The sequence below is a fragment of the Oryx dammah genome, unplaced genomic scaffold (genome assembly GCF_014754425.2).
Source record: "Oryx dammah isolate SB20612 unplaced genomic scaffold, SCBI_Odam_1.1 HiC_scaffold_5, whole genome shotgun sequence".
NCBI classification, from domain to species: Eukaryota; Metazoa; Chordata; class Mammalia; order Artiodactyla; family Bovidae; genus Oryx; species Oryx dammah.
In genome coordinates this window covers 101,380,480-101,399,374 of record NW_024070189.1, presented here as the reverse complement: position 1 = coordinate 101,399,374, position 18,895 = coordinate 101,380,480, and the positions used below count along the sequence as shown (strand labels likewise).

The 18,895-nt window shown below is 57.9% G+C and overlaps 3 protein-coding genes and 1 long non-coding RNA gene across 5 annotated transcripts in view; 2 read left to right on the top strand and 2 right to left on the bottom strand.

Annotated features, from left to right (window-relative positions):
* CPAMD8 (C3 and PZP like alpha-2-macroglobulin domain containing 8) overlaps positions 1 to 5,184 on the top strand; it is a 96,833-nt gene extending 91,649 nt beyond the window's left edge. The window contains exons 36-41 of the mRNA XM_040241671.1: positions 1,726 to 1,813; positions 2,563 to 2,637; positions 3,645 to 3,750; positions 3,839 to 3,949; positions 4,825 to 5,091; positions 5,171 to 5,184. Of these exons, the coding sequence (XP_040097605.1) occupies positions 1,726 to 1,813; positions 2,563 to 2,637; positions 3,645 to 3,750; positions 3,839 to 3,949; positions 4,825 to 5,091; positions 5,171 to 5,184 (661 nt within the window). The remainder of the gene's footprint in view (positions 1 to 1,725; positions 1,814 to 2,562; positions 2,638 to 3,644; positions 3,751 to 3,838; positions 3,950 to 4,824; positions 5,092 to 5,170) is intronic.
* A 383-nt stretch (positions 5,185 to 5,567) lies between these two features.
* LOC120864257 lies at positions 5,568 to 10,259 on the top strand. The gene is made up of 2 exons (XR_005721153.1): positions 5,568 to 5,679; positions 9,213 to 10,259. It is a non-coding gene; the product is annotated as an uncharacterized LOC120864257 (long non-coding RNA).
* Positions 10,260 to 11,575: 1,316 nt separating this feature from the next.
* F2RL3 (F2R like thrombin or trypsin receptor 3) lies at positions 11,576 to 13,512 on the bottom strand. Its single transcript, XM_040241129.1, has 2 exons — positions 13,303 to 13,512; positions 11,576 to 13,027 (listed from the first exon to the last, which is right to left on the bottom strand). The coding sequence occupies exons 1-2, from the start codon at positions 13,406 to 13,408 to the stop codon at positions 11,994 to 11,996; spliced, it is 1,140 nt and encodes a 379-aa protein (XP_040097063.1). The 5' UTR covers positions 13,409 to 13,512; the 3' UTR covers positions 11,576 to 11,993.
* A 3,420-nt stretch (positions 13,513 to 16,932) lies between these two features.
* Positions 16,933 to 18,895, bottom strand: part of SIN3B (SIN3 transcription regulator family member B) — a 45,436-nt gene continuing 43,473 nt past the window's right edge. For both annotated transcript variants that reach the window (XM_040241095.1, XM_040241096.1), the window contains exon 19: positions 16,933 to 18,813. In XM_040241095.1, coding sequence (XP_040097029.1) covers positions 18,583 to 18,813 — 231 coding nt within the window. In that variant the 3' untranslated portion in view covers positions 16,933 to 18,582. The remainder of the gene's footprint in view (positions 18,814 to 18,895) is intronic.

Sequence of the window (18,895 nt, the reverse complement as noted above, 5' to 3'; positions counted from 1 at the left end):
GGGCTATTTTATTTTGGTCACCCCACACACTTTATGCAGAATCTTAGCCCCCTGAGCAGGGATCGAACCTGTGCCCCCTGCAGAGGAAGTGCAGAGTCTTAACCACTGGGCCATCAGGGAAGTCCCTGCCCAGGGCTTTCTGAAAGAGAGATATTCATGGGTGGGGGCAGCCTGTTTCCTTATTGGTTGTTGTGTTAGTAGCTGTTAATATCTTCATTCAAGATGAGTGTCTTTTAAATGGATCCCTTTGTAATCAAAGGCTTACACTACAGATGAGTGGAGTAAATGGAAGTGATTCTGAATGGGTGCCGCAGACTCCAGTGGCAGATAGGGCTGCGAGGGACGGCTGTGTGTGGCCCTTACATGACCCACCTGCCCCAGGTGTAACCCTAGAACCAGTTCACAGAGGGTCCTCAGGAGGTGGGGGTGCACGCAGCTGCCACAAAGGATGCTCGTTGCCATGGCAATGATGGGGGAACCCAAAGGTGGTTGGTAGACATGGAGCTGAAACCCATCAGAGCTTCCCAGGCACCTTCCTTAACCTTAACTCTTAACCCTCATGTGTCCAAGGCCACCCCAACTTGGGAGGTTCTGAAGAACAAGCCCAACTGGGCCCAAGCCCCAGAGTAGGGGGTCCCCGAACCATTTCTGGTTCGCAGTGAGACTTGGGGTGGTACCACTCAGCAGGGCTGTGACCCACCATCCAGCTGGGTGGAGGAACAAGAAGCAGCTGGACTGGCCCTGGCATGTCTGTTGGGGACACCTCTGTTCCTTTCTCAGATGGGAAGAAACTAACCGTGTGCCAGCCAGGTATGGCAGCTCTTAGGCCCCACCTCCATAGAAGCCTCCTCTGCCCATCCCAGGGGCTCTGGTCATCCCATCCAGAGTCTGCAGGGCCCTCACTGAATATCAGCCTCCCTGTCACCAGTACCCAGCACAGGGAGGGTCTGGCACGTAGCAGGCCCTAGAGGCAGTATTTACCCACTGCCTCCCCCATGTCACAGGAGGGGAAACGGGGCTGACACTGGCGAGCAGCCTGGGCTCCCTTGGCCCCACAGAGCCGTTTCCGACACCGGAGGCACGGTGGCTGTTGTTCAGTTGCTCAGTCGTGTCTGACTCTTTGTGACCCTATGGATTATAGCCCACCAGGCTTCTCTGTCCATGGGATTCTCCAGGCTAGAATACTGGAGTGGGTTACCATTCCCTTCTCAAGGGGGTTTTCCTGACCCAGGGATCAAGCCCATACCTCCTGTGTCTCCTGCACTGGCAGGCAGAATATTTACCACTGCACCACCCAGTCGATACCCCCGCGAGTTTGCTCAAACTCATGTCCATTGAGTCGGTGATGCCATCCAACCATCTCAACCTCTATCACCCCCTTCTCCTCTTGCCCATAATCTTTCCCAGCATCAGGGTCTTTTCCAATGAGTTGGCTCTTCGCATCAGGTGGCCAAAGTATTGGACCTTCAGCTTCAGCATCAGTCCTTCCAAAGAATATTCAGGGTTGATTTCCTTTAGGGTTGACCTGGGTCAGGCCAAGAACACTTGGCAAGGCCTTTTGGCTTCAGTCTTTCAACTGTGAAATGGAATGACCAGTGACCCTGCCAAGGGTGTCTGTGCAGCCTGACCTGGGGCAGGCTGAAGGGCTGTGGGGACAGAGCGGACCATGAATTCCACTGAGGGGCTTGAGTTCAAGGGCCCTTCTTTGTCTCATTTCATCGACAGGTGGCTGCATGCAGGGTCCTCCAACATGGCGGTCCTGGAGGTGCCCCTACTGTCAGGGTTCCGGGCAGACGTCGAGAGCCTGGAGCAGGTGAGGGGGAGCTGGTGGGCAGGGCCGGGCAGGGTCTGTGGACCTGCCCTGGTTGCAGATTCCTTGCCCTTCATAAAGTGGGGTTGTGCTTTTGTTTTTGCCTTACTTTCTCCCGGCAAAGTTGGTGCTCTGAGACTGGCCATCTGAGGAGGGGCAGGTGGGGAGGGGTTGGATCTCTCCCCCAGAAGGTGTCACCCACTGGGCCATCTGTGCTGTTACCCATGCGACCAAGGATGCTTGCACTTTGGGGATGACGTGGGTTGCCAGGGAGACTTGCCAGCACCCTCCGCTTAAAAGAAAGACCAGCCCCATTTTGCATGTGGGGGAGATGGTCACCAAGAGGGGGAGCAGCCTTGCCGAGGAGGTCAGCGGTATGGGGAGGGTGGAGCACCCTGGAGGGGGGTGGGGGGTGGATGGTGCAGGTGAAGCAGGAGCAGGTGGCAGGGCTCAGTGGGTGCCTCGGGGGCTTGGTCTGGGGCTGGGACTTGATCGGTGGAGACTGCAGCAGGGAAGTGGAGGCAGGCACTCAGGACAGTGATACCCAGCCTTGAATGCCCTCTCAGGGGTGCTGGCTGCCACCCCCCTGGCCCAGCCCATGGGGGCTTGCTGGAGGCCTGTGGGCAAACTCCTCAGCCTCTGGGGCCTCGGCTCCTCATGGGTCCAGCCCACCTTGGGCCCTTGGAGATCAGAGGAGGAGGGTATTGGGGGCAGAGGGGCTGGGCAGATCCTGACTCTGGCTTCCTTGCCAGCTGCTCCTTGACAAGCATGTGGCACTGAAGAGGTACGAGCTGGCTGGCCGCAGAGTGCTCTTCTACTTTGATGAGGTACTGCGGGCTGGGGGAGCGGTGGGTGGAGTCCTCCACAGCAGCCGCGTTGGTGAGGGTATAGCTGCCATCGCCTGTTAATGGTTCTGGCAGTGCTCTCATACCAAGAAAAAAGAAACTGGAAGAGTCAGTCCATGCGGAGTTGGCACGGCTGCCTGCTCTGTGCCCCAGCCAGCTTGCTTTGGTGGAAAAAGTTAGGAGAGGTGTGGAATAGTATCCAGGCGTCAAAATGAAGCACTGACTTTCTGAGTCTCAAAAACATGCTGAGTTGAACAGACAGAAAGCAGATTGGTGGTTTCCAGGGTTGGGGGGATAAGCAGTGGGTGCAAATGGGGATGCTGTTTCTTTTATTCTTTTTTTCTGGAGGATAAATGTTGTGTTGGTTTCTGCTGTACAAGGGAGTAAATCAGCTGTATGTATACATATCTCCCCTCCCTCATGGACCTCCCTCCCGCCTTGCCCCCCCCATCCCACCCCTCTAGGTCACTGCAGAGCACTGAGCTGAGCTTCCCACTAGTATCTGCTGTAGACATGGTAGTGTATTTATGTCAATCCTGGTCTCCCAGTTTGTCCAGCCCTCCTCTTCCCGCTCTGTGTCTACATGTCCATTCTCTACGTCTGCATCTCTATTCCTGCCCTGCAAACAGGTTCATCTGTCCCGTTTTTCTAGATGGAAAAGTTCTACAGCGGTTGCACAAGATGGTGAATGTACACACACACGCACACACGCATACACACGCACACACGCATGCACACGCACACAGGGAGGAAGGGCATCTAGCATGGTGAGTGTGGGAGATGAAAGACCAGCTGAGACACTTCCCACGTGGGTGGAAGAACCCACAAAATCGAAATAAGCTCGGGTTTCTGTTTCACGCCTCCGGGGCACCCCGCAATCAACCAGTTCTGGGTTCACACTTTGGGGCATCATAGAGCACAGAGGCCGAAGCTCCGTCTCCAGCCCTCATGGGCCCAGCCCAGCCTGAGCCTGCCCGCTGCCCCTGCAGATCCCCAGCCGGTGTTTGACGTGCGTGCAGTTCCGGGCGCTCCGGGAGCACGTCGTGGGCAGGACGTCGGCGCTGCCCATCTTGGTGTACGACTACTATGAGCCTGGTAGGCCCACGTCCGCCACCCGCAACCCCAGCTCGGTCCCTCGCCCTGTCACCCATCACCCGGTCACCCTTCTCCCTTGGTCCCGCAGCCTTCGAGGCCACGCGCTTCTACAATGTCAGTGCGCGCAGCCTGCTCGCCCGGGAGCTGTGCGCGGGGCCTGCGTGCAACGAAGTGGAGCGCGCTCTGGCCCAGGGCCCCGGTGAGTGCGCGAGGCCACTGCCCCTTCCGAGCACCCGCCACCCAACACGACCCGTGGGCCTGTGGGAGGGCTGCCCATTTGGAGGGAGTCGTCAGGCCGGGGAGCGTACAGCGTGGTAAAAGGAGGAAGGCCTGGCTCGGTCAAGGGCGCGCGTCCTGAGCTGAGGGGGTTGAAGTGCGCAGGCAGGGTGGAAGAAGCAGGGATTAGAGGGGTGGGAGTGAGCAGAGGAAGAGGGCGGGGTCCTAGCTGGATGAGGGCGGAGCCCATCGAGGTGGGGCGGGCAGTGAAGAGGTGGGGCCTGGAGGGGCGGGTGTGGGCCATGACTATGGGGGGGGACCTAGCGTGGTGGGGATGGCAGCGAGAAGGGGCGGGGCCTAGAGGGGTGGGTGTGGGCAGGGGTGAGGGGGCGGAGCCAGGAGTGGGCAGTGATGGGGGCGGGGTCTAGCCGGGTGGGCGGGGCGGGGTCTAGCCGGGTGGGTGGGGCGGGCATAGAAACCCGAGGCCCGGAAGGGAGCCCTTGCCTCCTCTCCCCACAAGACAGATCCGGGGACCCAAGCCGTGAGCGCAGACTGGCGGCAGGGAAGGGCGGAATGGAGTTACTGGGAACCCTTTTCTTTATTTTCCAAACTTCTTGAAATGAATTTAGATTGCATTTAGTTCAAAAGTTTTATTTTTAAATTTTGTTTTCATAAATACTAGGTAAATACTCGCGTGAAATTCCACCAGGTCAGGGCTCAGGGCTTCCCTGAACTGTCTCCACTCTGTGGAGCGTGGTTCTGGCCCCTAGGGACTTCATCCCAGGCCCAGGCAGAGGCGAGGGCCAAGTGGGGAGCTTGGAGTTCCCAGGGCCCTGACAACTTCGTCTCGCCCGCCAGGCTGGTCCCCCGAAGAGCGAGGTCCGGTGGCCGTTCCGGAGGAGGGGGTGACAGTCACGCGCTGTGGCTGCGCCCGCGCCTGCAGCATCAGCGGGGACCCGGTGTGCGGCTCCGACGGCGTTGTCTACGCCAGCGCCTGCCACCTGCAGGAGGCCGCCTGCCGCCGCCGCGTGAGGTTGGAGCCCGCGCCCCCTGGCCGCTGCGCGCTTGGTGAGGACCCACCCCACGGCCGGCCTCGGCCTCGGGGGCTCCACCTCGTCCCGGAATGTATCGCTCCATCTTCTCCATCATGCCATCTCCTCATCACCCCTTTGCGTCTGGGTCCGTTTGCACTGGGCTTCCTTAGTGACTCAGCGGTAGCGTTTGCCTGCAATGCAGGAGACACGTTTTTGATCCCTGGGTGGGGAAGATCCCCTGGAGGAGGAAATGGTAACCCACTCCAGTATTCTTGCCTGGAAAATCTCATGTTGGGCTACAGTCCCTGGGGTTGCAAAAGAGTCTTAGCAACAAGAACCCTTTGCATCTCCTCCGTCTTGATCAGTCTTTCTCCAGCCCCATCCCAACTTGGTGCTTTTCTGAGTCTCCTCATCTCTGATTTCTGTGTCCCCTTCCCCATCTTGTGACCTCACCTCCTATCTGTTGCTCTGGGCCACACATCTTTCAAGTCCCCTGGGCTGTTGGTCATTCAGATCCTCTCCCTCCAGTGCCTTCCCTACTGACTCAGTCCTTCCTTCTAGAGCAGCCGACACCAGCCTTGGCCTTGTACAGCTACGAGTATGACTTGGGTCCCCTGGACGCCAGGCACCTGGCAGCTGGCCCTGAGTTGGTGGACTTGGATAAGGAAGCAGAGGACAGGTGAGAGCTGGATCTGCCCCCAGTCTCCCTTCACTGTGGAACCTGGCAGGAAGTGGGAGCTACTGATGGAGGGTCGCCCTGCAAGGTTTCGGGGAATGAGGTGGATAACCTGTTCTCCCTTGACCTGCATCCACTCGATGCATATCAGAGAGCAGCCTATATGTATAGGGTGAGCTTAAGAAGCCCTCCCAAGGACTGAACCTCAGGACAGACCTGTCCCTGAGACCCACTCACCCTTTTAAATAAGTTATTCATGATGCAAGGAATGTTGTTTTCAAGAGGGGGTGCCATGGAGTCTTGCAGTGGGGTTAAAATTGTACCCATCTGGCTCAGATGGTAAAGAATCTGCCTGCAGTGCAGGAGACCTGGGTTCAATCCCTGGGTCAGGAAGATCCCCTGGAGAAGGGAATGGCACCCCACTCCAGTATTCTTGCCTGGAGAATCCCATGGACAGAGGAGCCTGGCAGTCTACAGTCCATGGGGTCAAGAAGAATTGGACTCGACTAAGCAAAGCAACTAAGCACACACACCTAATACAAAAAAAAAAAAAAAGGTGGGGGGTGAAATTTATAGCCAAGGAACACTTCCCTGGTAGCCCAGCTGGTAAAGAATCTGCCTGCAGTGCAGGAGACCCTGGTTTAATTCCTGGGTCGAGAAGATCCCCTGGATAAGGGGTAGGCTATGCACTCCAGTATTCTTGGGCTTCCCTGGTGGCTCAGCTGATGAAGAATCTGCCTGCAATGTGGGAGACCTGGGTTTGATCCCTGGGTTGGGAAGATCCCCTGGAGGAGGGCATGGCAACCCACTCTAGTATTCTTGCCTGGAGAATCCCCGTGGACAGAGCAGTCTGGTAGGCTACAGTCCGTGGGGTTGCAAAGAGTCCGACACTACTGAGCAACTAAGCATAGTAAGCATAGCCAGGGAGTGGGGAAGGGGAGTCAGTGGATGGAAAATTACTGAGAGGAAACAATAGTGGGTGGAGGGGGGATATTCTAGCTAAAGAGAGTGAACCTTATTCTTGCTGATGGCAAGCCAGGTTGATTGAGAGATCATGAGAGATGGGGAGGAGCAGGGCAGGATGAAGAACCCAATCAGATATCAAGAGAGATCAATATGGAGGATATGGGGTTCTGGCTAAATTGATATATTAGCCAGATTCTTGCTCCAGCTGGACAGTGTCAAGATGAACACGGAAGCCTAGAATTTGAGACTGAGGTGAAAAAGAGCTCAGAGGAGCCCAAGTAGAGTTTGGTAAGGGAGAGAATCTTTGTTCCCCTGAGGGAAGGATGGAGGAAATGTCACCAGAGAGCTCTGTGTGGGAAGGCTGGGAAGGGGCTTCCTGGAGGAGGCAAATCGTTTGGTTTGAGCCAACTCAACTCAAGTGGTTTAAACAACAGAATGATCTATCAGCTTAGGTAAGTGCCAGGTCCTGTAGGCTGGCTGCACTGGCAAGCCTCAGAACCCTGCCTTCCTGGGTGGGAAGGGTCTCTCCACCCCATGCTGGTTTATGTATCGCCACTCAGCAAACCAGTAGGAAAACTTTTCTACCAGGACTCACCAAAGTCCTGGAGACTTGAGGGTGTACCATCTTGCACTAGGCACTGGGTTTAGTTCACACGCATGTAATTACTGGTAGAGCTGGCTTTAGGGTTAACTGTGGCAGTATTTTTGTTTCCTTCTCCCTTCCGTGCCCTCTTTTCTTCCCCCTCCACTTCACACACCCTACCTCTCTTTTCTCCTTCCTAATCAAATTTCTTTAAACAAAATTTTTTGATTCATTTATTTGGCTCCATTGCGTTTTAGTTCCAGCGTGGGGGCTCCTTCATTGCAGAGCACGGAAGCTCCTCAGGCTCCAGCTGCGGCTTGAAGGCTCAGTAGTTGTGGCCCTCGGGCTTCGGTAGTTATGGCGTGTGGACTCTAGTGGTAGGTGGGGAGAAGGCAATGGCACCCCACCCCAGTGTTCTTGCCTGGAGGATCCCAGGGACGGGGGAGCCTGGTGGGCTGCCGTCTGTGGGGTCGCACAGAGTCGGACACGACTGAAGCAACTTAGCAGCAGCAGCAGCAGCGGTGGTGGGTGGTGTGTGGGCCTAGTTGCCCCACAGCCTGTGGAATCTTAGTTCCCTGAACAGGGATCGAAGCCATGTCCCCTGCCAGGCAGATTCTTAACCACTGGAGCACCAGGGATGTCCGCTCCATGCCCTCTTTTGGATTAATTGACTATCTTTTAGAATTCCACTTTGATTCGGTTATCGTGGTAGCTCTGAGGAACCAAACTATATATATCTTTAAACTTTTCACAGCCTACTTGATGGGAGTATGGTAACCATTTCGCCAAGACGTAGCCACTTTGAAGCTGGTTATGTCCATGTGTTGTCCCCTCCCATCCCTCATGCTATAATTATATGTCCAGTGGTGACTCAGTGGTAAAGAATCCACCTATCAATGCAGGAAACGCGGGTTCGATTCCTGGGTGGGAAAAATCCTCGGGAGAAGGAAACGGCAACCCACTCCACTATTCTTGCCTGGAGAATTCCATGGACAGAGCAGCCTGGAGGGCTGCAGTTCACGGGGTTGCAAAAGATTCGGACACGACTTAGCGACTAAATGACAACACCTTTAAAGTCTCCGAGGTGTTGCCCATTCTTTCCAGTGTCTTCTGAGACAGATCTGCTTTTATTTTCATTATGGAAGGGGAGATTTTTTATTAAACTTGAAAATTTGAAGGGACCGTAGGCTCACAGGCAGTTGTAAGAAATAACAGAGAGAGCTTTAGGCGCCCTTCATCCAGTTCCCCTCATTGGTAACATGGCCAAGAATTCGAGTTACAGTGTTATACCAGGAAACTGACGCCAGTACAGCCTGCCCTTCTCACTCATATTTCACCACATTTACGTGTATTCAGTGGCCGTTGAGTCTGCAGTTCCCACACATGTGAAAGTGAAAGTCACTCAGTCGTGTCCGACTCTTTGCCACCCCATGGGCTATACAGTCCATGGAATTCTCCAGGCCAGAATACTGGAGTGGGTAGCTTTCCCCTTCTCCAGGGGATCTTCCCAACCCAGGGATCGAACCCAGGTCTCCTGCATTGCAGGCTGATTCTTTACCAGCTGAGCCACAAGGGAAGCCCAAGAACACTGGAGTGGGTAGCCTGTCCCTCTCCAGAGGATTTTCCTGACCCAGGAATCAATAGAGTGAGAAAAGTGAAATACTGACACACCACCATTCGTGGCTGGTGCCGGATCAGTAGTTCCTCACTTTTCATAGCTGATCGAGTTCCACGGATACGTTCTCTATTTGAACGGTGGTCCCATGCAAGCTACGCTCATTCTCACCGAAAGTGAGCACCCCATCCCGCCACTGTGAGGGGCCTGGCTGGACCATGTACCCCCACCTCTATTCCAGGGGGGTGCTCCTGTCTCAGTGGGTGGAAGCAGCCGTCCTGAATGCCCCTTGGTGGCCAGTGCGCGGGAGGGGTCCGCAGCCCCTCCCCCAAGGCCTGCAGCCCACAGGCGTCTTCCCTTCTCTCCTATCAGTCAGAGTGGCTTCTCCTCCTAAAACTCCAAGCTGGAAGACGTGATCAGGCTGTGGTCTCTGCCTGCTGGAAGAGGGCCAGCGACAGGAGACTTGACCGTCTCGGGGCTGGGAGACCCCACCCCAGGTGACCCCTGCTACCAACTGAACCCGATAAGCGGACTGGCAGAGACCTGCCCTGATGGATGGTGGGCCTCCCGGGGGCCCAGCCCCCACCTCAGCAGGGAGCATGGTCAGTGGGGTGGCTGGAGGCCCCTTCCCCCTCCTCCCCAGCTGCAGCTGGAGCTCCAGGCGCCCCACCCCGTAGCCCACAGGCTGGGCAGCTGGAGGAGCTCCCACAGCCTGACGCACTGGTCCCCAGAGAAGGGACATCTCTGGGAAGGACTCGTGGCCAAAGGCCTGTTTCTGAGGGGACACGACTCTGGCCAAGTCTCGGACACAGTGTCAGCAACTTGGAAACAAAACAGGCCCCTCTTCTCCAAAATGCAGAAGTCCCAGCCTCCCTTTGGGCCACCCAAGCTGCTGAGCCCCAGGACCCGAACCCCAAGTTGCCCCAGATCTGTCACAGTCTGTGCAGCCCCATCTAGCCTCAGGGGCCCCCTGAATGTTTGGTCTGGATGGCACCAGGCTCTGTGGGGAAGTTCTGGGCTCTAAGAAGATGCACTTTCATCTTCCTGCTTCTGGACCTCAACCGCCCCTTGAACCCCTGCTCTCCTGGACCCCTACCTGGAGGATTGTCACCCCCACTAGCAACCTGGGAGGGTGTCCCAGCTCCGGACCAACCAAAGCCATGCGCGCAGACCTGCCTCCAAGCTGCTCCTCCCGTGCTGGCCTGCCTTCTCCCTCCACGGTGGTATTTATTTCAGCCCACACAGCTCATCTCGGGACAGCACGGAGACCCTGAGGGGGCGGCCCAGCCTGGGGGTCCCCGACATGCAGTGCTGATCCCTGACCCCCACCAGCATACAAGGTTACAGTTCCCTTGGCCAAGGCCCTGTTGCCCACTTGCCATGGAGGCCGCTGGTGTAATAAAAGCTCATTTGCTTCAAGTCCCTGGCAGGCTTGAACTTCCTGTGGGCTGGGGAGGCTTGAGGGGCAGCTCCAAGGGCTGAAGCTGGCTCTCATCTGGCCCTTTGCTTCCATCCCTTCATCCACAGCCCAGCCTTTCTGAGGAGGATGGAGAGGAGTCTTTGGAATACCTAAACCCCAAGATAATCATAAATTCAGTGCATTTGTAAAGAATCATTCCAATATGGGGGCTTAGAACCCGCCTGTCAATACAGGAGACGTGGGTTCCATCCTTGGGTCAGGAAGATCCCCTAGAGAAGGACATGGCAAGCCTCCCCAGGATTCTTGCCTGGGACATCCCATGGACAGAGAAGCCTGGCGGGCTACAGTCCAAAGGGTGGCAAAGAGTGGGACAAGACTGAGCGGCTAAGCAACAGCAACATAGCAACAGAGAGAGGTCTCACGCGCCCTTTCACCCAACTTTCCCCATGGTAGTAGCTTGGGATACTCCGGTATGTCATCACACCAGGTTAGTGACACGATGTGCTTCATTGACATTACTCACACGGCCCCAGGCTCCCTCTTATGTGGGCGAGCATGTGTGTGTGTCCTGGGGCCGGTCACTCTTCCCCAGACCCAAGACAGGAGCTCAATGGGGAGCCCAGAAATGGTGCCCATTCCCGCTGCCTCTGGGGATGGCTTGCTTACCCCCACAGCTGATGCCTCAGTGGCTCCCGACACCGTGCCCCGTGCTGCCTGTCTGGGTGGGGAGCAGCAGGTTATGTGTGTGTGTGTGTAGGGGGCTACAATCGCCCCTCCGCATGTGGTGTCCCCCACCTCGATTCATAGCAGCCTTCAAATGGTGGTGGGGGGGAGTTTTGCAAAGCTGCAGCCCCCTGAGCCTGGGTGCACAGCCTAAATCCTTCTGTTGCCTACCCACCCGCTCCACGGGGGAGCTGACGGGAATCAGACCACAGGTGAGGAGCAGGAGGTGATGTCTGGTAACCAGGGTCACAGCGGGAGGCTGAGCCCCGTGGCTCCCAATGATGGGTTGCACCAGGCTTTGGGGGCCCAAGGGGGCAGCCTCAGAGCCATAAAGTCCATCCCAAAGCTGGAGCCTGGCTTTTGGGGATGAGAAGGACTGCCAACAGAGCTCCCAGCCTCCTTGGCTCCCAGGGGTGTCGGGGGCCCAAGCCTCCTCCTGGGTGGGATCCTACAGCAGGTCTTAAGGCAGCATCAGCCTCACCTCACCCCTACCTTGGACTCAGTCACAGGGAGCTGATCAGACCTAGGAACCTACGTTGCATCCCCGTCTTTTCCTGGGGCTTCCATAACTCAGTACCACATACCAGGTGGCTTCAAACAACAGAAGTTTATTCTCTGGCAGTTCTGGAGGCTAGACGTCCGAGATTAAGGTGTAGGCAGCACTGCCCCCTCCGGGGGCTCCAAGGGAGACTACCCCAGGCTGCCCCCTGGCTGCTTCTAGTTGCTGCCAGCAGTCTGTGGTTGGAGCCACGTTACCCCCCGCCCCTCACCATCAAGTGGCCTTCTTCCCTGTGTGTCTCTGCCTCCTCTTCTTGTAAGGACACCAGTCACATTGGATTTAGGGCCCACCTTGCCCTCCAGTGTGACCTCATTCTAGCTAATCACACCTGCAAAGACCCTGTTTCCGAATAAGCTCACCTTGGGAGGTTCTCAGTGGATGTGAATCTGGAGGGGACCCTATTCAACCCAGAATGACTCGCTTTCTGTTCATCCAGCCTGTGAAGGGCCTGTCACACGAGCGAGGAGGACCGGGTCCCCGTCGCCCGGCTGCAGCCCTCCCTGGAGGCCGTGGCGGTGCCAGGTCCCCGGCGGAGCAACCCCTCCTGCACCTTGCTCCTGAACTCGGCAGACACAAAGTAATAGATGAAGGGGTCCACGCAGCTGTTGAGGGTGCTGAGCGCCAGGCTGGGCACGTAGGCGGCGTACAGGTCCCCCCAGGCATCAGGGCCGGGGTTTGAGAAGTGCAGCAGCAGCAGCACGTTGCTGGGCGCGAAGAGGGCCACGGCAGAGGCCAGCACCAGCGCGGTCAGCCGCAGCGCGTGGCCGTAGCGCCGGCCCCCAGCCGCCAGCGTGCGCAGGGTGGCCCCGTAGCTCAGCACCATGGCCAGCAGTGGCAGGAAGCAGCCGAACCCTGCCAGGCAGATGAAGGCGGGCCGCCAGTAGGAGGCCTGGGCCCCGGTGGGCAGCACGTCGTGACACAGCACGTGGTCGGAGCGCGACAGCCGGAAGGTCTGCTGCTGCAGCGCCAGGGGCATCGCCAGGGCAGCTGCCGCCAGCCAGGCTGTGACGCAGAGCCCGCTGGCCAGGCGCTGGCCTCGCAGGGTGCGGGCCCGCAGCGGGTGCACCACGGCCAGGTAGCGGTCCAGGCTGACAGCGGCCAGCAGCAACAGGGAGCCGTACAGGTGGCCGTAGAGCGCGGCTGTGTCCAGGCGGCAGGCGGCCTCACCAAAGGGCCAGCGCTGGCCCCGCAGGTGGTAGGCAATCCGCGGCGGCAGCGCCAGGGCCAGCAGCAGGTCAGCGGCCGCCAGGTTCATCAGCAGCATGGTGGAGGGCAGTCGGGGCACCTGTGTGGCCAGCACCCACAGCGCCAGGCTGTTGGCAGGCAGCCCCACTGCCAGGACCAGCCCGTAGAGTGCAGGCACCAGCCTCGTGGGCACCCAGCCCAGCAGCAGGGCCCGAGAGTTGGGAGGGAGCTCCAGAGTGTTGCTGTCATTGGCACAGGGCTGGCCGGGGAAGCCGCGGGGTTGGGGCCTTGGTGTGCTGTCTGTGGGGAGAGCGATCCGGAGAGAAGCGGATAGAAGCATCACCACCCTCACCCCCGCCCCCCACCGACCCCTCATCTGGTTCCCTGATGATGAGAAACTAGAGTGGGCCCCAGTTCTCAGGAGCCCCCGGGACAGAGCTGGATACAGACACCCCCAGCCCCTGTGGACTCCAGGCTGGGCTGAAAGACCCCCCCCCCGTACCCCCAGTTTGCTGTCTTTCCTTTGCTGGCTCTGGGCGATCTCCCTCCCCAAAGCAGGGCCCGAGGTCACTCACCATCGCCTTCTGCTGCGCTCCCCACCTCCTCATAGCTGATGGGGATCTGGGTGTCACCCAAGCTGAACCCCAGGGCCAGAGGCCACAGCAGCAAGAGTACCCACATGTTGGTGGGGCTGGGTGCTCACTGTTCTGGGCTGTGGCCGGCTGACCTCCGGCTTCCTGCCTGGCTGGACCCCCACCCCCAACTTCCTGAGTGCCCGTGGAGGAGTTAACAGGGCCGTGTGAGATAAGCCAGCCCCTGTCCTCACGAGTGGGTGGGCGGCTCCGGCCCTGGCCTCAGGAGATCAGGCAGCTGGGGTCACTCTGGCTCTAGATGCTCAGCCAGTGAGAAGGAGGAGGAGGGGGTGTCAGGCGGCAGCCCCCACCTCCAGCCCCGGCCCAGCCTAGGCAGCCCCCGGGGGCCAAGTGGCCACTTCTTGCTGGCCGGTCACATCTCGGTTCCAGCCCTCTGGAACCACGTCCTTCCCTTTCTTGGAACCAGCTCTCTGCACGACGTCCCTCCCCCTCTAGTCAAGAGCCTTTGGCCCCTCCTGAACCCCTCTCCTCCCAAATGCCCCCCCCAGCTCTGGCAGGCAGGACACCAGGTCAGAAGTCAGAAGAGGGGAGTGGACCCCTCGTAAATGCCCCTGGCCCTCTGTGGGGGCTGCCTGACGTCATGCTGGCTAATGCAGCGCAGGCCCCCAGGCAGATGCAGAGGAAGACGGAGAGAGCAGAAGGCCTGGTGGCCTGGGGTCTGCTGAGGATAACTATTGAGGAGGTTTTGGTCTTCGGCCAGAGGCCCCAGTGCTCACCACGTACAGTCCTGGGGGTCTTAGGGGAGCCCAGCGGCAGCTCTCTCTGGGAGGGACCTACTTCCTCTTCTCAAAGCCCTTTCTTCTCCTGTCCTGGGCCCAGCCTCCACCTGGGGTTCCAGGTGTGACCAGGGGCTACAGCTGTGCCTGAGCTGGAAGGAGGTGGCCAGCTAGCCCAGAGAGCACCCGGAGCCCCCTTCCCTTCGGACCTTTACTGCAGAGACCTCTCCGTGTCCCACCCAGAGGGGAAGGTGCTCCTCTCTCCTGAATGAGATCCCCCTCCAGACCTCAGAAGGGGCTGTGCCATCCTACCGTGGGGTGGACCAGCCCTAGGGGTTCTTGGTCTCTGTGTGGTCAGGGCTGGGCCACAGTGGTGGGGGCGAGGTCGGGGAGCAGGGAGATCCTGAGGGAGCCGTGGGGTTGAGGGAAGAAGAAATGAACTCGGGGTTGGAGAGGGGATTCAATGAGACAGTGTCCTGGTATGATGAGCCCTAATCTAGCCACACAGCTGGGGACACGGGGACCAGCCAGGAAATGACCAAGTAGTCCATGACAGGGTCAGTGCAGCTGGAGGCTGAGATGCCGAGGTCCTTGCCCCCAGCCCCAGGGTTGGGGGAGCGGATACTGAGGCCTGGGGAGCTTCAGCGGGAGCAGGGGTCACAGCCAGGAGCCTCTCCCTCATTTCTGAGCAGTTTCCTCCAACACCAGTGACACATTCAGCCCCATGCCTGCGTCTCACAGCACACGTGACCAGTGATGATGGGGACACTCTCACCGCACAGGAAAATGGGGATGGGGACCCCCTGCCGCCCCTCCAGGAGAGAGAAGGAAGCCTGCTCAGGGGAAGCCGGGGGCGGCCAGGGCAGCTCTCCCCCGCCCTGAGGAGGGTGGCTTGACTCAGGAGTTCCGTGTCTAGAAATTTATGGCAGATACACACGCTCAGGAAGACGTCTGTACAGGGAAATTTCCAGCAGTGGGGGCGGGTGTAGGAGGTGCCCATAAATAACTCCCCCTCCCCTCACTAGTCACCATGGAAATGGCCTTGTACCACCGGAGAGGGCCCCCAGACACAGCATGTGATGGTTCAGGGCGGCTGTCCCAGAAAGACGACGAGGAGCCACATGGAGGCACCTCCTGGGGATGCTGGGGGCCAGCTGCCTTCAGAGAGAGACTTGGGGGCCAGCTTTTCTCCGTGTGCTTTTTTGTGCTACTGGAACTTTCTGCACTGTGCATCACTTTCCATAAAAACTCAATTTTTATGCTTAAAAAAAGGCATAATAGTAGCTGTAAAAGGAAGGAAGTTCTGACACAGGCTACATGAATGGACTTCATTCAGACACTGTGCTGAGTGAAGTCACGAAAGGACAAATACTGTATGCTGTTGTTCAGTCACTCAGTCTTGTTTGACTCGCTGTGATCCCACGGACTGCAGATCGCCAGGCTTCCCTGTCCTTCATTATCTCCCGGAGTTTGCCCAAACTCATGTTGAGGTGATGACATCATCCAACCATCCCATCCTGTCGTCCCCTTCTCCTGCCTTCAACCTTTCCTATCATCAGGGTCTTTTCCAACGAATCAGCTCTTTGCATCATGTGGCCAAAGTATGCGTGTGTGTGTGTGCTAAGTCGCTTCAATCGTGTCTGGTTCTTTGTGTCCCCATGGCCTGTAGCCCACCAGGCTCCTTTCTGTCCGTGGGATTTCCCAGGCAAGAATACTTGAGTGGGTTACCGAGCCCTCCTCCAGGGGATCTTCCCGACCCAGGGATCAAACCTGCATCTCTTAGGTCTCCTGCACTGGCAGGCAGGTTCTTTACTAGTGCCACCTGGGAAGCCTGGCCCAAGTATATGATTCCACTTATCTGAAGTCCTTAGTGCCACATTCATAGAGACAGACAGAAGTCAAATAGTTGGGTGCCAGGGCTGGGAGAGGGTGGATGGGGAGTGGGTGTGTAATTGAGGACAATTTCAGTTTGGAAAGATGAGAAAATTCTGGAGATGGATGGTGGGCATGGCTATACTGCCACGTGGATGTACTCCCTCCCCGCCCCCCTCGGTTCCTTTCTTCCTTGCCAAGCCACAGGCTTGCAGGATCTTAGTTCCCCAGCCAGGGATCAAAACTGCACCCTTAGTGGAAGGGTGGAGTCCTAACCACTGGACTCCAGGGAATTCCCAGTGTGTGTGGACTTTTTATCACTGAACTGTACACTTAAAATGGTCATGATACATTGTGCCACATGTATTTTACAACTTAAAACAGTGAGAAAAATGGCAAAGACCTAAGCCAGCAGCTAGTCCTGGAACTCCTTCTACTTCAGCCCCACCTCCCCTCAGCAGAAGGGGTCGTGGGGATGTTTTGGGGATGCAGTGGTGGAGGACAGGTGAGAGGAAGGGTGGGGTGGGGGAAGCTGGTGTAGAAGCAGGGAGGGTGGTTTTGAAGGGCCTGAGCAGGGGGAGGCCTGCAGCCCCTCCCACCTGGGGCTACTTCTGGACTTGATGTCCCAAGTGGGTGGGTGGGTGCAGAAGGCTCACAGCCAACACTGCAGTCTTCAAATTATGTTCTGCATGTACAACACTCAGAAGAAACGTCTCATTCCTACCATGTGAAAACTGAGTTGGGAATGAATATTTTAGAAAACACTTCGCAGATAGGGCTACACCTAAGGAATAAACCTTGTTGCGCAGGGGCAGGCAAGCCGTGGTGGGTGGGGAGGGGGTTTTCCCCATCAAGGTTTGAGAATTCTGAGGCGCGTGCCCTGTGGTCAGATCAGCTCCCCTGGCAGCAAGAGGTCACCCCAAGATTTGCTCACAGGAAATGACTGACTGAACCTCACAGTTTTAGGTATTTAATTTTTAACTTTAATGTGCAAATAAATAGAAAAGGAAAACTACATTCAAAACAGCTGCAAAGGAAGTACACACCCCAGAACAGAAATTTGTCCAAAAACGGAAGAGATGCTCCCTAGAAGCATGCAGGGCGGGGGCTCGGTGGGGTCTGGCCTGCACCCCAGGCCTGGGCGCAGCCACAGGTGGGGGGCTGTGGGCTCCTGAGGAGGACGGCTGCTGGGAGGGTCTGGGTGAGGAATTCTGGTGGGTGTCCTTCTTATAAAACAAGGATGCGTACAAAGTGCGTGAATTACACTTGAGAAAACACGGGCAAGGAGATACCCGGGCAGGACAGGTTGGCCTGGAAATTGCCCGGGCCTGGAGTCTAAGGCTTCGCAAACCTAGAGTTCCACAGGTAACTTCTAGAATTTCCGGAACCTTGGGTCTGGCACAGCTCAGCTGCAGGAAGGCGAGCGCTGCGGCTGGAGGCGGCGGCTGCACGGGGTGCTACCAGACTCGCATGTCAGGGGAGCCCACTGTGTCTGATGGTGCCAGGGGCCTGCCCAGAGCCATCTCATGGTTCAAAGGGCTGGTCCCTGGCCCAAACTACTTAGCATTCTTGGCACACAAAGCCCTCTGCCCCTCACACCCGTGCCCACTCCGGGGTGGCGGCTGCAGGAATGGAGGCGCTGGGGTGGGTGGGCAGAATTCCACAAGGAAGGCAGTTACCCCCAGAGAAGCTGTGGCACTTGGCCGCTGCAGAAGTTACAACCACTATGAGCATAGAGGAATAAATAGGTGTGTGCATATATATACTTCTAGAATGTCCATCTTAGGTACACAAGTGCACCCCAGGCCCTCCCAGGGACGGGGCACTCGAACTCAGCGGATGCGCCAGAAGGGCCCCTCCCCTCAGGGCACAGAGCGTGGCTGTTGGATCAACACAGGGTTTGAGCCTCTCTTTCCCAGAGCAGGGTCTTCCGGGCAGTCCAGGTGCCGCCCACCCAACTCCACATCTGGACATCCAAGGCAGACCCCAAGAGCTGAGAGGGCTCGTCTCATTTTCAAAGTGGAGGAGGACACCCAGTGCCGGCTGGGCCAAGCCGTCAGTGCAGGTGTCCAGCTTGGGGAATGTTTCTAGAAGCTCTCACAGCTCCTCGGGATGGACACGCTTTTCAAGCAAGTCCACCCAGGCCCAATGCCTCAGGTGCCCAGGGGTTCTCAAAGGCTGCTCCCTCCCAAACCTGAGACCCGGGGCGGCTCTTCGCCAACTTTCACCACGTGCAGAAAAGGACTGCGGCCCCAGGCCTGGGGGTTTGGCACGCATGACAGGAGTGGCCCTGCAGGCGTGTGAACGTGCTCACTCATGCCTTGGCCAATGCATTGATCCTCCCTGCGCCAGTAGGGACCAAACCCCTAGAATTCAAGTGCGAGGGGGGTCAGGTTTGGCACAGGACGGGCCCAAAGGAAGTGGGGAAGCCAAGAGGGATGACAGCATGCGGCCAAGAGCTGCCGCCACCCACCCTTCTCTGGGGCTCAGCCCATAGCAGCAAGGCTGGGGGACGCTCTGCGCCCCTCACGTTGTTCATGAAAATGCCCGAGGGGCACGCAGACCGAGGAAGTGCGCACTGTGTGGTGCGCTGTGGAGTGCCCGCGCGGGGGCGTCAGGGCGAGGCCGGGCGGCGGCTGTACTGCACGCGGTAGCGGTTCACGGGCAGGCCGTGCACGCGCGCCGTCTCGCAGAGCGTCTTGCAGGGCACCATGCCCTCCTCGTCCTCCCCCATCAGCCAGTCCTGCACCAGACTGGCCGCCTCCACCGTCACGTTGTCCTCCAGCCAGCGGCTGTGCCACTCCGCAAAGTGCTGGTGGTGGCGCAGAAGGACCAGGGGCTGCACCTGCCGGGGTGGGGGAGCAGCGATGAGGACAGACACCCAGAGGGCCATGGGTCAGCCTCAGGGGCCCACACACCCCAGAGGG

Bases quoted from the DNA above. Each gene is read 5' to 3' on its own strand.
- F2RL3 (XM_040241129.1), bottom strand. From the start codon at position 13,408: ATGTGGGTACTCTTGCTGCTGTGGCCTCTGGCCCTGGGGTTCAGCTTG. The intron at 13,028-13,302 runs GTGAGTGACCTC...CTCTCCCCACAG, and splicing joins GAGCGCAGCAGAAGGCGATG to ACAGCACACCAAGGCCCCAA.